Here is a 15713-nt window from a genome sequence, read left to right on the forward strand (position 1 = left end):
CCGGCCATCGGAAGGAAATCTAACTGTTGACCACAGTTATTGTATTGTTTTTTAACTATGTTTTATGCTTTTAATTCCACACTGTTTAATTGTATTTTAAGGGGGGGGGGGTTTGAGGGTTTGGATGCTATATTTTAACTTTGTAAGCTGCCTCGATTGCTTTTTGTAGAGAGGCGGGATATAAATAAATTTTATTATTATTATTATTAAAACTACAGTTCTGAGCCAGGGCAGTTAAAGCAGTGTGAAACAAAATTATGTCTGCAATGTGTTTTGGTCCTGAGTTGGGTTTTTCAGAAGAAAAGGGGTAGCTTTCAAGCATGCTGGATTTCTTTCTTTTTCTTTTTTCAACTTTGACCCTTCCCACTGCTGGGATGTGGCCCCTGAAACCTTTCCCATATTAGAATTCAGCCAAAAGGCACCCCACAATTACTGGAAATAAAATGGAAATACTAGATATTTGGGCTGGGTTTGTTTGTTTTTCCAATCTGGGTGTCGCAACATGTTGGAGAGTTTGAGAAAAACTGTAAAAATCCTACTAGAAACTGACAACACAGAATTTTATGCTTCCCAGTGGCAGATTTGGCTTTTCATGCTTGTCTTTGATTTACCATCTACAAAGGCATCATTTTTAGGAATCTGTGAAGACTTTAGACTTTATTAATGATTAAGCAGATATACTATAAGCAGTCTGTTTCTTCATCTCTACATAGACGATATAGGCAGGAGTCCTGTGCTGCCCAGCTGGAAACATTAGCAATTAATACTTTCTGAGTAGTCCTGAAAGCTCAATCAATTATCAGAGCCACAACACATGAGAAGGCCATTACACATATGTGTACCAATCATTCAGCCACAATCGCTTGCCAATTTCATATTGTGTGTATATTATACATTCGTAGCACATTCCATCTTGATATTAAAATGTAAGGTGTCACAAAGGAACAAGAAGGCCAATTAATGTTGGTGTCATGGCAAAACAGCCTCTTCGGACAATAGTGAATTCGGTTCAGGTGATTTACAGTACACATCCTCACTTTTTCAGCAACCTGGGAACATTTCAGATTTGATCTCTGTTGAACTCCTTATTTCTTAATGTTCAGGCAAACAAAGAGATGTCAGAGCCACAGATGGTGAGGAGAGGATGTTGATACTCCCATCTCCTTCCCACAGAATGGTCCATTCACATCACCACAGTTTCTACAATGTTATGAGTCACCACTGCCCAACCTTGTTAACCCCTTCTGCACAACAGAGATAAGAAACTTGTAAACTTTTTAAAATCTTTAGATGATTAAATGTTATGGCAAATGGTTTTTAAAAATGAATATGAACTGTTGATAGAACATACAGTACCCTTTGATGGTGTGGAAATATAAGAAATAAGTGATTAATTTCAATAGATATGTCTAATATGGGACTTTGTATCTTCAATGCATGAAGGGCTGTATCACCACCACAATCTGCCACAAATAATCATCCACTGTCATCAAGGAGCCACTGCATTTCCTTTCAAGATCCATTGCTGTTCTCCATGCTACTGAAGAATGGCAAAGAACCTTCCCATACTACAGAGCATAAAGAACATCTCCCTCTCTTTCAGAAAGAAGGGCAAATAGAAAAAAACAGAGAAGGCAAATAAGAAAGGAGTGGAGAGGAACGTTTTCTGCCATTGAATTTCTGCAGCATGATTCTTTATAATGTGGCTGATGAGAAAAAATGAAGGCAGGATTCATATAATAGGCAGACAAACTCTGGAACAAAAATGAGAGCAATATTGGCTATGCTGTGGGTATTTTTGAGCTGCTGTTTGTTTGTGCTGAGGGTGAACAATCAGCAGAGATCAGAGCCCAAGCATAATCCAAGGGAAAGGGCTGAATGGTGTTGGCAGTCTGTATAAAAGACTTCCTTTCTATCTTTGGAAGTAGGATAGAACCAGGGAGAAACTGGTCACATCCCACTGGAGAATTAATTTAATGGGATTCATAGATGATTTGTTGATTGGTCTGCATAATCTGGAATAAAAAAAAAAAATAGTCACACAGAGTCACAGTCACACCATATCTTATAGGCATAGAGCAAGATCAGTCAAAAGGTAAAAAAGTAAAGGTAGTCCCTTGACATGAATGTGTAGTTGTAACCGACTGTAGGGAGCAGTGCTCATCTCTGTTTCTAATCTGAAGAGCCAGCATTGTCCAAGGACTGCTCTGGTGGTCATGTGGCCAGCATGACTGCACCAAACACTGTTACTTTCCCACTGAGAAATGGTCCTATCTTATCTATTTGCATTTGCATGTTTTCGAACTGGTAGGTTGGCAAAAGCTGGAACTAGTGACAGGAGCTCAGCCCATCATGCAGCACTCAGGCCTAGAACTGCCAACCTTCCAATCTTCCAGTCATCAGAACTGGCATCTCAACCACTAAGCCCCCTGTGTCAGTAAGTACTTCTGTGAATTTTCAAAATGAATTTTCCAGTTTAAAAAAACCCCTATAAAACAATGTACATTGGACACACCGAATGTATATATTTCTAATAATCATGCTGAAATTCCTCCTGTAGCTAGGACAACAATATGCAGGGTTTTTAGACAAAATTGCACATAAACTGATGTGTGGGGTCAAAGGTGCACAAAAATTCATATAAACTTTATTGCGAGTTTATAATTTCAAAGTCTGGGATGAACCAAATTTAACACTGGCCAAACTATGAACTGAGAGACACCAAAACTGGTAGATTTGTCTACCCTGTGTGTGAACAATCTCATCTTGAACAAGCTATAGGCTAAGGATGAGAAAAGTGCAGCTGCAGACTGCATATGACCCCTGAACCAAAGCTTTGCAGACTTTAAGACCTCAAAGGCTCTGTAGTCCCCACCCCAGCCTTCAAAAAGGAAATATTTATTTGCTTTGAGGCAATATTCACCCCAAAATTTCTTTAAGTCACCAAAGCATACACAAAAATGCAATAGCTCAACTTGCAACCTCCCTCTGAACCAGCAACACCTCCTAAATGGAAGAAAACTGCCCTCAAAAATGGAGAAAGTGTCAATCAGAAGTAACATTATGTCACTTCTGGTGCACCTGTGATGCAGGGAGCCACCCATGGGGACAAAAATAGTTGCCTGAAGTCCAAAAAGGACGAGGAATGTATATATTATATATTACTCAGATTTATTGTCTCAAATGGACATTATTCCCCCTCTTGTTTGAATATGGTATCTCTTATCTGCCTTTACTCCCAAATTTGATAATTGATAATAATACTATCACTGTAGAGATATGGATATGGAATGTGGATGGGAATGTGAATTATAAATTATATGAATGATTCAGACCTTTTGAAATCGATCATATTAGCCCCGGGTTTTTTTTATTGAAAATCTCAACCTTATGCAAAGAATCTTTAGGAATTCTTATTTTGATTCGTATGAATAGGTATAGTATAGGAAACGAGGAAGTGTTTAAGAAGACTTGTAGAATCCGTCAAAGGAAAATAAGTGTTAAGTGTTATGTATTAAATGTTAAATGTATGTCTCTGTATTTGTATTGTCTTGTAGTAGTATATAGTACTTGTACTGTATCACTGTGAGAATGTTGATTATGTCAATATTTGTAATTCTTTATATGCTTTAATAATTTTTAAAAAAAGGATGAGGAAAGAGAATGGTGGAGGAAGATACCAAAGAGATTTACTTTGCTTTACCTTATATTGCATTTCATTGCTCTCTCAATATGGCTGAGTTGAATTTTGATTTTGCAAATCTGTTGAAAATTTGGGAAAATTTGTTATTAATTTTTTTTAGAAATAGAAAAGGAGGCAACTGTAGAAGTAAAACTGCACAGGTTGATTAGCTGCCGCTTCATGTAGCAATGGAGGTGTGGAATGAAAGCTTTGTCTAAACAATCACTTTTTACTCCTTCCTTTATCTCTTCCTCACTATGCCTCTAGAGCAGATAAGGTACCTCCTGAAGTTCTAGCAATCACTATCTTCAACCAGTGTCCTTACCTGAAGGATTGCAGTATTTCCACATCCGATCTGTGTCATAATTGGCTGTGAGAGAGCACCAGAGCTTCCAGGAGAACAAACCATCTCTTGTACAAGTTGAGTAAGATTTCCCTTTATAGATGAATGGAAAGACACACTGCTCCTTGGAATCTGTGTTATTTCCTGGAACTGTTATGAGGGAAGATGCAGGGGAAGGGAGAGAGAGCCATAAACTGAGAAATGTGGTTGTGAGAGTGTACAACATAGATAACAATCATGCTACTCAAGACAGATAGATCTCTTGCATTCTAGAATCACTGTACAAATTTAAGAGGAGGGCTGATTCTTCTCTTTCCCTTGCTATCCCATAAACCACAGGCTCAGGGCTACATGTCAAAGAAATCAGACCCAATCTCTTATCATGTTTTGCAGAGTGAGGCAATTGCCTCAAGTGGCAGATACTGGATGGTAGCAGCAAGCAGCTGTGTGCCATGCAGCCTGTCCTGCACCTCCTATGTCATTGTATGCATTGGAGGGTGCTATCCCATCATTACCATTAAATATTTAGCTGCCAGTGCAGTCAGCTTTGATCCGCAGAATGGGAGAAGGTACCATTTTATTCTTTGCCTCAGGCACCAAAATGTCTTGGTGCAATCCTGTCCCTAATGTCCAATAGCTTGTGAGGTCTTAGCTATCCTGCAGTAGAGAGCAAGCTTTGGTAATGCTCCTGGTCAGAGACAAGAAGACCTGATGGTCAGCATTCAGTAATGTCTCACATGTTCTGGCCTGATTGCCTGATACTGAACTCACTGTAATCAAGTCAAAGCCATATTGCAGTTCAAAGAATTGCTTGTGTGTTGTGTTTGGTGTACCAAGGAACTAGTAATGTAGTGTGTGTGTGTAGTGCATATAGAAGGGATGCCATCAGGGGTTAACAATACTGACTACTTGTCAAGGCCTGTGTCACAATAGAGTGGGTCCATTACCAATCCCTCAGGCCTTGCTGCTTTTTCTTGGACCTGTTTACACTACGCGACCATACTGCTATTGTTCCACTTGAATTGCTATGGTTTCATCCTGTGGAATCCTGGGATTGGCAGTTTAGAGAGGTACATTTAGAATTCTCAACCAGGGTGCTCTAGTGGCTCAACAGACTACCGTCCTCCGAATTCCATAAATTGGAACCCTGGCAGTCAATGTAGATTAAAAGTGCCATGACTATTTAATGTGAATTGGCCCCTTCTTGCTTTCACTGCTGGTTCACCTAATGCCTGCCTCCAGCCAAACAGAAGGTGGCATTGCATATGGCTTTGCAAGTGTGGCATAGTGGTTTGAGTGTTGCACTATGACTCTGGAGACCAGGGTTCAATTCCCAGCTCATCCATGAAACCCATTAGGTGACTTTAGGCAAATCACATGCTCTCAGCCTCAGGGGAAGGCAATAGCAAACCCCCTCAGAACAAATCTTGCCAAGAAAACCTTGTGATAGCTTTACCTTAGGGTTGTCATAAGTCAGAAATGACTTGAAGGCACACAGCAACAACAATAACATAATCTGCACATTTCTAAGAAAAAAACTCATGTGGCAACTACTTGTGAGTGAAGTGCTAATAACTGGGATCACAGCAACCAGTTTGCTCCCCTTCCTCCCTTGCTTTGCTCCTGATTAAAATAACTCCTCCGAAGATGGTGCCTGCATTGAGAGGAAATCCATCACTGGTGGTGCCAATGAGAAATATTCTCCTTCAATGCAAACAGCCACCTAAGGTACATTTATTTCATATGAACCCCTAGTGAACTCAGTGTCACCTGCTTCCAAGTAAACACAGATAAACTTGGCCTCTATATCTGAAGCCAACATTTTTCCTTCCAGACCCACCTGGGAAATGTCTGGTTACCTGCTAATGGAGGCTGCGTTAGCAATCTTCCTTCTTCAAGAGGCTCCAAGATTCCTAATTTTGTGTCAGCACAGTAGCTGAATTTTAAGTCCACATCATAGTGCCGTGTTGTGGCACACCAGTATTGCCCACTCTTTTCACCCTCATTCGTACAATTTTCATAGCTCTGATTCTTGAAGATGAAGGGGAAGAAACAAGGGGCACCATTGGAATTTCCTCCATACTCTATAGAGGAGAAAAGGCACATATTACATGGGGTAAAGCCAAGCTATAAATCTTTGCTTATTATATAGTCATTTGCTTACACACACACACACACACACACACACTTGGGGACTTCCTTGTGAAAACTTTGCAAAGATTATTTTTATATGCAAAAGTTGCATTTTAGACAAAATACAATTTTTAACCCAAAACCCAAATAATTTGCAGGAAACAATACATTTTTTAAATGTTATTTTGTTGTTTCTGATGCTGTTCTGTTACTGCTGCTAACAGCAAGCAAAGGACACCTTTATTTCTCTCAGGCAGCTTGAAAATCTCACAGTAGACAACAATTTGTTCAGTGTGGTCTCTTGTATCAAAAACACCTCCTCTTTTTGAGGGTGAGAAAATGAGCATTGTCCCAGCAGACAATGAGCACTAATCAAGCAGACACTAATCCTCTTTTGCAGACCCTCCCACCCTGAGGCCTGCCATTAGCAACAGAACAATACACATGCAAATCACTCCTGCCTTTCCTGGTCACACAATATATATTCCCAAGTCCTTTCCAAGAATAACCCCCGTATGATAATCTCCATGGTGCCTAGCCATGTGATCAAGGCTGGGTGCCTTGGTCTGACCTCAGGAGCAAGCAATATGTGCCAGCCTTGGCCATACCAGGTAACAGAGTGGAACACTCATGCAAACAGCCACCCAGTGTCAGAATGAGGGAGGAGGTCAGGACAGATTTAGGGGGCAGGATACTCTGGGTTGCCCCCAGAATATCCTGGTTAGTCCAGAAGAGGACCTGAGTGACCAATTTTAGTTTGGATTAACAACAGAATTCAGACTCTTGTCTTCCCCTTCTTAGTAATCAACAGGAGTTCTTGGAAATGTCTCATCCACAAAGTTGCTATTGGTTATAATTGACTTGAGGGCGGTAAACAACAATCAATCAATCAATCACTGTCCTTTATTTCATGCCTGTTATTGTTAGTTGCTCACATACTTCAGAATTCTGTATAAAGCCTTTAACACTTTGGGTAGTACAGACAGTTATCAAGTAGCAGTATTTCAAAAAGCGTAATAGTTTTCAAGAAGGACTGTGTTCCCTGTCCCCTGCACACACTAGAGCCCATTCACACTATATAAATATAGCACTATTATTCCACTTTAGCTGCCATGGTTCCATCCTATGGAATCCTGGGATTTGCAATTTGGGGAGAGGTATTTAGAATTTCACACCCCAACACTCCACAGGATGGAACCATGAGGCTTAAAGTGGAATAACAGTGCTATAACTGTGTAGTGAGAATGGGCCCTTGGTCACTGGGCAGATTCCATACCTTCAGTGGCACATGCTTTCCATCTGCTGTGCTTATCATAGTTTGGGGTTGTGGCACACCACAGCTGTCCATCAAATGACCCTTCTTTGGTGCATGAAGAGTATGATTTGTTCTTGTAGATGAAGGGGAAATTGCAAGGAGCTTGTTCTGAAGAGGAATCACAATAGGAAGCAAAGAATATTAACTGAAGCAACATAAACAAAGAATCTGGTGAGCAGGTCCAAATTCAGATGCCTCCGGGGGTATGGTGGTAAATCCTGGAGTGCACATGCTCACCATGAGCGTTGTCATAGACACAGAGAGACCATAAATGCATCTGGGTCAATACACTTCATCTAATAATCAAGAGAATACTGCTAGACGTTTTGGCTGCTGCCACACTGCAGAAATAAAGCAGTTTGACACCACTTTCACTTTCATAGCTCAATGCTCTGGAATTCTTGGATTTGTAATTTAGTGGACTACTAAAGCTCTCTGACAGGAAATGCTAAATATCTCATAAAACTATGAATTCCATAGCTTTGAGTCATAGCAGTTAAAGTGAAGCCAAAACAGAAGCAAAGCCAAACTGTTGTATTTCTCCAGTGCTTCATCTCCTACTACAGCAGCTATTCCAGCCGGACTGTGTACTAAGGGTAAAGAAGGGGTGAGCATTCACACGCTCCAAGCCCTTCTTCCTCTGCTGCGGCACCATCTTGGCACATGTCCATTTACATGGGGTGCACCACAATGACGTCCCCTGTGGGCAGTGCTCAAACAGTGCTGCACACAAGGGGCCTCATAACACCATGCTTCAGTGGTTATGGCACCCCTTCTATGGTGCAAAAAGAAGCCACTTTTCAGAGCTTTTTCTTGCTCTGTGCACAGACCACAACACATGGTTGCCACGGCCTGCTTCTGGGGCTGAAAGGGCCGCCCATCTGTCAAGCCCCTCACTCTCCACTCCCTCCTGGCCCATGGTCTCACAGATAGTTCAGTCTTGTCAGAATGAGCTGGCTTGCAAATGTTCTTGGGCCAATGATGCACATAACCCCAGTAACATAGGCTAATTGTGCAAATGATATCATGTCTCATTTTGGCAAGGTATAAGGAGACTGAGGAAAATGAGACATTTATGGTCCTTAACACTGAACACATCCTCCTTCTCTCACATGAGCCAGAACATCTCCCTTCATAAGGTACAACTAGGCTTGGCCTGGCTCTTCCCATCTCCTACATTGCTTACCTGAGGGCTCACAAAATGCCCCTGAGGGGTTCATATCATAGTTTTTGAAGACCGAGCACCAGAGCCTCCCATCAGACCTTCCAGCAGTTGTACAAGATGAGTATAACTTGTTTTCATATGTGAATGGGAAGACACATGCCCTGGTAGGGTAGTTTTCCCCTAGCCCTAGAAGAAGGGGAGAAAACAAAAAGAGGAGTGTGGCTTAACATTGGAAAGTGTTAAAGCCCTCAGAGATCAAAGTATTAACTCTGAGTCATGGAGCACTTACTGAAAGCATGAGCTAACTGATATTTAGATAATGGTTCATTCCCCAAATCTCCTTGAGATCCACAAGGCTAACTCCTAAATAAGTGTGTACAAGTTCACACCCTGTGTCCCTTTGATTCTAATATGCCTGATACTTAATTAACCCCACTGAAATTAATATAGGAAATGCCAAAGATGGCTGGATCACATCTTGAATTTCACATTTTCATTTTACACTCCAGGGCCCTGCATCTAAGCTTGTAATAAACAAATTCTATCTCCTTGCTGTGTTTCAGCACCACTTTAAGCCACGCTTAGGCACACTGATTGTGCCAAGCAAACACTCTAGTTTCTAATTCAGTCAACACACATACAAGTTCACTTACTGGTGTCAGCACAGTAACTCCACTTCCTGTTTTTATCATAGTTCCCTGTCGTGGAACACCAGAACCGCCCTTGGGATAATTTGTTAATGCAGGTGTAGTAAGTATGACGCAGGTAGATGAAGGGAAAGACACATGGGTGTCCACCTGAATTGCCTCCATAGTCTAAGACAAAGACAAAACCAAATTTTATTCACATTTATGTTTAAACTTCCTCTCTTCCTATCCTGCCATCAAATGATGTATGCTACATAAGAACAGTTGTTGGTGCTATCTAAGAAAAGGAATCAGAGCCCCAATGTTTTGGACTTCAGCTCCCACAAACATCTCACAGGGAATTGTAAAATTTCCAGTCCAACTACTGGGTGAGCCAATGGTTCCCTGTCCCTGGTAGTAACATAGAGCAGAGAGGAGAATGAAGCCTCTGAATTGGAGAAGTCAAAGTCTAACTGCATACCAGCAACACATAAAGATCTGTATGTGAGAGCAAATGTCTCCTTAAGAGGAAAAAAAAATCAAGCATGGGAGGTATGATAAATACTTAATCCTCACCTCTGGCTTGACCACCCTTCCTCCAGCAACTGGAGAAGAGATGTGGATTTAAGATTCTGATAGCTGAACTGGAGCATGACAGAAACCCCACTACCTCCTTTAGCTAAGAGTCTAGAGTTAGGGAAATTTTCTGGACTGGATGACAGAATGTGCATCTATTTCCTTTCACAGAACACAGCATGCCACTGTGGAAAACACAAATAAATAAATTCTGGAGGACAAGTTGTTGGCCACAATTCAAGGGTAGCCAAATGTTTCTGTGTCAAGAGTGCAGTTCTCAGTTATATTCTAGACTTTTTAGGGAACTGTTCAAAGCGCTGAACTTCCTAACATGGAAGCTACTGACCACCACAGAGCCAGATGTTGACAGTTCCAACAGAACTCTTCACCTCTCACCGGTAATAGTACATGGCTTCCATTGGTGATCCTTGTCATAGTTGCTGGTTATGGCACACCACGGCTGATTATCTTTGGTACCATTGGTGGTGCATTTTGAATATGATGTACCCTCAAAAATGAAGGGGAAAACACAGGGTGGAAATACTGAAAATGAAACAGACATGGGGAAAAAGCAGACATTCCATTATGCCAAGAAGATACAGCATGGTAAAAAGAATACATGACTGTGAAAGCCAGTTCACAGTAAATGATGCTACTGCCCACCTGTCTCTTAGCTTACATACACAAATGCTTTGAAGACATTTTAAAGTCCTACATAGAAATTTTAGCTATGAAAAACAGGACATGTCCTGGGAAAGGAGGATGTGTGATATCTCTACAATAAGCTTCTCTATGTAGCCATTTGCTTTAACTGCATTAGCCCCTCACTACCAGTCTGGCTGAGAAGCTTGATCCTGGGAATCATCTAGGGACAGAAAAACTTTGGACCCAGCAGATCCAAAACTGATTCTGCCTCCTTCCCAGAACACCCCTGCATCGGTAACATTATTATTTTTACTGTCTGTCAGGTGACAGGCTTTGCACCATCAGTAATTCAGAATCTAGCCAAGAATGTAGGGATCAGTAAAGTATTTTTTATGACATGACAAATTCCAAGAAGTGTCACTTTTTGTAATTGTGGCACTATGATCCATTCTATGAAAATTTCATTCAATGGTTTTGTCAATCTGTTTGGAGTTACATCATTTATTTATTTATTTATTTATTTATTTATTTATTTATACCCTACTTTCCCACCAAAATTGGGACTAAAAATCATTTACAATTTAAAACAGGTATAAATAAGCCAGAAACCTACAAAGGTGAATGTTAAGATGGTATCCAGCTGTTCCCAATATTCAGATAATTTAAAACATACACTCAAAAAAGATGGTTATTTAAAAAAAAACAATAAAAATTACAGCACTTTCTTAAAGGTGCTTTCTGGAAACTCTTCAGCTCTAGATACCTGTCAGAGGGGTGTTTTTGTTTGTTTGTTTGTTTTTGTTTTTGTTTTTATTGTTTGCGTATTTGCCTAACACCAGAAGGACAGCAAGGACCCAACCCAACAAAGAGAGTTCCAGAGCTTACGGACATCAAGAAAGCCTGTTCTTGTGACAGAGACAAAGATATCTTCAAAAGGTCTCAGTGCCCAAGAAGGCTCATATGGAGAGATGGTCCTTCAAATGACCTGAACCTAAGCCATGGAGGGCTTTTATAGATCATAACCAGCACTTTGAATTGTGCCCAGAAGCAAAGCAGCAGCCAATGACAAGGTCATTGTAAACCTTTCCAGAAAACAACCTGGCTGCAGCACTTTGCACCAGCTGAAGTTTCCAAACACTCTTCAAAGACAGCTTTATGTAGAGGCATCTTGCAGTGATCCATATTCATGTATCATAACTGAATTTGTAATTGTATGTGCCATCAGTGATCTCAGTAGACTGAGCACCACTCATCATGTAACCAAACTGCACTATCCAAAAACAAAAGGTATAAAAGAGCAGGCCTAGGGGACCCCCAAAATATTCAAGAGTGCAATTTTTGGGGGGAAGTTCTAAGGATGATTCCCCCAAAACAACTCTGCAATGAGGACTGAGAATTCTTGCAAGCTTACTAACCAACTACTGTAGATGATTTAGAGACTGACAACTGTGGGAAGAAGCAATCCTGAACAAAGGCACTCCACACTGAACCACTTTATTGCAGTTTTTACTAGAGTACAGTGTTTTATTATATTTTATGTCCTTTTCAACCATTATGCACTAGCAGGCAGCATTCTGCATCCTCGTTGCAGACCTCCAATGAAGGTCTTATAGGGTGTTCTTACTGTCATACTACTAACAAATGTCTCGAATTTCAGTCCCCTGAAATTGCAGCTTTCTTTTCATAAACAAGTAAACAAACACAAAAATGAAAACCCAAAATGTATCTCAACTTGTCAAAAAAAATTTATCACTGGGTTACCACTTTGGCCCAGACAATGTAACTTAGGGTGTATATGCAATGTAGAAACAATGCAGTGTGACACTACTTTAATTGCCATGGCTCCATCTTACAGAATCTTGGGATTTGTAGTTTTGTGAAACACTGGCACTCTTTGGCAGAGAAGACTAAAGACTTTGTAAAACAGCAAATCCCAGGATTTCATAGGATGGAGCTACAGCACTTAAGTGGTGCCAAACTGCATTATTTCTACAGTGTAGATGCACCCTTCATGAGACAAAAGTGTGCATATGCCTTTTTAAGAAACAAAATGTGACATAGAGAAACCAAATTTTACTTCAATTGTCAATAGATCAGCAGAAACAATGGCCTTTAATTAAGTGGACACCAGCATTCAGAAAAGATCCCACACACAAGCAGATTTCATCCTTTGTTAAAATGTTGTTCACAGCTTGTGTTTTCCAGACCTGGATGTCTGGATATTGCACAGTACATTTAATTCTGCAAATACAAGTATTCTGTTGCTTGTGGAGTATGATATTGATACTCACATAAAAAGAGACCCACAATATGAGTAGTGTCAGGGGGAACTTACATCCCATGGAACATGTGTTTTATTAAAGCTTTGATAAGTTACAAAAAATCTCACTATGACATGTTAACCCAACCTGAAGGCATCAGAAGGACCAGATATGGAAGATTTCTTACCTTCACTTGCAGCTAGTGGAAGGAAAACCCAGGTGTACAGGAGGACGGCTACAGGAAAGGCCATCTCTGCTCCCAGTCAGAGAACGTGATAGGCGTGAAGAATATGCATCATGCTCTCTCTTTTTATAAGCCCCACTTGGCCACATCTTCTTCCCACCGCTATAACAGAAGGAGACGTCCAAATGCTGCCATCACTTGGAGATGAATGAATCAATGAATAAATAAGGACTTAACCCTTGCCTTTTCCAGCAGCACTAAGTTGGTAGTCTTTCATTGACTTCAATAGTAAAGTACAGCACAGCCAGTGCTGCTAATTCAGTGTTACAGAATTAACAGCTGCACTGAGGTTACCATAAAGTCAAGGTGAAAGAAACCAGCCAAGCCTGTTCCTATTCATTCAAGACAGGGTTCATATGAGGCTGGTATATATAATATTTTACAGAGAGAGAGAGAGAGAGAGAGGTTTTGACCTTTAACTGGCTGTTGTGAAGAGGTTTTCATACGGGTGATGTACAGTAGGTCCTCCACATTCTCTGGAGTTTGGGATGCAAGATCCCATGATAATGGGAAAACTGCAAATTAAAAAATATTGCTTCTGTACCTGAGAGACCACTTCTCTAGGAATCCATTTTACATCAATAAAGTTAGAGAGAGAGAGAGAGCGCACAATTTGCTTTAAATCATAGTGGGAATGTGGCCTATGTAAGCTTTTAATAAATTTTAATGTTTTCAATGTTTAATGTTTTTAACTTTACAAAATGGTTTTATCATTTTAAAATAACTTTTATATTTATACTTTATTGAAGCTTTTATATAGCTTCAGCCTGTGCTGTCTTTAAATATGATGTCATCTACCTTGAGTCTCATTAATCTTGGGTAGTGCGGCCACAAAAAATACTACTGTGGGGGGCGGGGCAGGTACAGTCCAGAGGTCACCATTTGATAAAGAGCTGTTTTGTTTTGTTTTGTTTTTTCAAGATCTCTTCCTCGTTGCCCTTTTAAGCCTTCTGTCAAACACAGAGGTGCTAAAGAGCTTGTTTGTTGTTTGTTACAAGCTCATTCAAATGTAGCAGAAAAGATTGCCAAGAGTGATTTCCTACCATTAACATCCCTAATACTTACAAAACGATAGATATACACAGATCATTTAACTGAAGGTTTCATCATCGACTTTCCATTTCCAGGATTTGTAACAATGGTCCAGAACAGACCTCTGCTTTGAGGCAGCCTGGGGCTAAAATTAGGGTTCGGGAGAACCACACGCTCCCGAACCCTAGTACGCACCGGGCCACCATGATGATGCACATGCCGCACTGCGTGCAGACGTCACTGGCAGGAAATGGTATCATGGCGGCGCCCTTTCCCATTTACGGCACCTTCTTTCTGGCAGCGCATCGTTGCCACACTGTTTGGTGGCTACAGCAAAGATGTGGGGCAAGAACGAGCAGCACGGAGCCACCTGTCTGTCGAGCCCCATTGGTTGCTTCCTTCTGATAGCCATTCTTATTGGGGCTGGAGCAAGGGCAAAAAAGGATAACACATTTCACACACACACCAAGCACAGTGTAATATTGGTTCTGAATGGCTAAATGGCTGTTTCCTATTTTGAAAATCAAAATCGTGAAACTACAAATGACATGAGTGGTGTACTGTGTAGTTTGATTGCCTATAGCCTACTAAGGAAGGAGGAGCAGAAAAGGAGAAAGATGAGGAGGAGGATCTTTAGCTCCTTAGCCAGAAAAGCTTCAACAGCTGTTTATCAGCATCACTAGCAAGACCATATCATCTAGTAACAATGAAGGTCAGAAGAGTGCTAGTCTCAAAGCTCTAAACTAATGGGATAGCCCTGCTTCTCTTCCTTGGCTCTGCTCTGCAAGCTGGTGGCTCAGGCTGGATCAAGATGTTCACATATCAGTGCTGGAGTGAGGATTTCAAATTGTTTACTCAGTATATTAACGTTACACTACATTCGCATAACATCGGTCCTGTGACACACCATCCCAAAAGGGCAGAGACATTGCTTCTGGAAGAAGTAGGGATTTCTCAGTGAGGACAGAGAGATTTGTTGTGGCATTACATGGAGTACTTTGATCAGTTACCCACACCAAATAGTTTATTAGTATCCATCCTTCTGCCTCACAGAGATACATTTAGTAATAATCCCGTTTGAGTCCACTTTAACTGTCTTGGCTCAATGCTAGAGAATTGTGGGAAATATAGTTTTGTGAGACAATTAGCCTTCTCTGTCCGAGATCTCTGGTGCCACAATAAACTACAATTCCCATGATTCCCTAACACTGAGCCATGATCTCAAGCTAGATTCTTTCTGCAGTGTGTTTTGGCCCTCACTGACTTTGGGTCAGTCAGTATCTCTCAACCTTACACAATAGTTATAAAGATAAAAGAGAGGGAAACCATGTATGTATGATGGGTATAAACATCATAGATGTAATAACAATACTCAGATCTTACATTCCTACAGAGACATTTGAGGAGGTTTCCTTACTCTTCTCTTCCTCACTTGCTTACCCACTTGAGCCCCACGGTTTCTCTTCTCCTCCAGGTTTTCCTTCGGATTTTTCTAACTGTCCAACTGGCCTGTGGAACCCCACTATCCAATCAGACCTCAGCCATAGAACAAACCAATTTCATTCTAAGCTAAAGTCCACCAATCGGATAGGTTTCTCCAGCCAATAGGAAAGTAACATATTATATTCTCACCTTTCTATGTTGGACCTTATTCAGCCATGAAACCATGGTTCTTTTTTAACCCTTGCTCT

At 40.8% G+C, this 15713-nt stretch overlaps 1 protein-coding gene across 2 annotated transcripts; it reads right to left on the reverse strand.

Moving 5' to 3' along the window:
- Positions 1-709: 709 nt before the first annotated feature.
- On the reverse strand, positions 710-15485 carry LOC149275790 (epididymal sperm-binding protein 1-like). 2 transcript variants are annotated; one of them, XM_089504331.1, is made up of 10 exons: positions 15463-15485; positions 12934-13092; positions 10237-10383; positions 9292-9453; positions 8660-8824; positions 7435-7581; positions 5885-6109; positions 4008-4175; positions 3704-3762; positions 710-2015 (listed from the first exon to the last, which is right to left on the reverse strand). In XM_089504331.1, exons 2-9 carry the CDS (start codon positions 12995-12997, stop codon positions 3728-3730), a joined length of 1113 nt encoding a protein of 370 aa, XP_089360457.1. In that variant the 5' UTR covers positions 12998-13092; positions 15463-15485; the 3' UTR covers positions 710-2015; positions 3704-3727. The 2 variants fall into 2 exon arrangements, with proteins under 2 accessions (XP_089360457.1, XP_089360459.1); XM_089504333.1 differs by lacking the exons at positions 12934-13092; positions 15463-15485 and having other exon boundaries at positions 10230-10346.
- Positions 15486-15713: the final 228 nt, after the last annotated feature.

Source organism: Sceloporus occidentalis, unplaced genomic scaffold (assembly GCF_023333645.1).
Source record: "Sceloporus occidentalis isolate IW3139 unplaced genomic scaffold, rSceOcc1.0.p SCAF_265, whole genome shotgun sequence".
NCBI lineage: Eukaryota > Metazoa > Chordata > Lepidosauria > Squamata > Phrynosomatidae > Sceloporus > Sceloporus occidentalis.

Bases quoted from the DNA above. Each gene is read 5' to 3' on its own strand.
- LOC149275790 (XM_089504331.1), bottom strand. From the start codon at position 12,997: ATGGCCTTTCCTGTAGCCGTCCTCCTGTACACCTGGGTTTTCCTTCCA. The intron at 10,384-12,933 runs GTAAGAAATCTT...TTTCATTTTCAG, and splicing joins TCCACTAGCTGCAAGTGAAG to TATTTCCACCCTGTGTTTTC. The intron at 6,110-7,434 runs GTATGGAATCTG...TCTCCTCTATAG, and splicing joins GAAAGCATGTGCCACTGAAG to AGTATGGAGGAAATTCCAAT.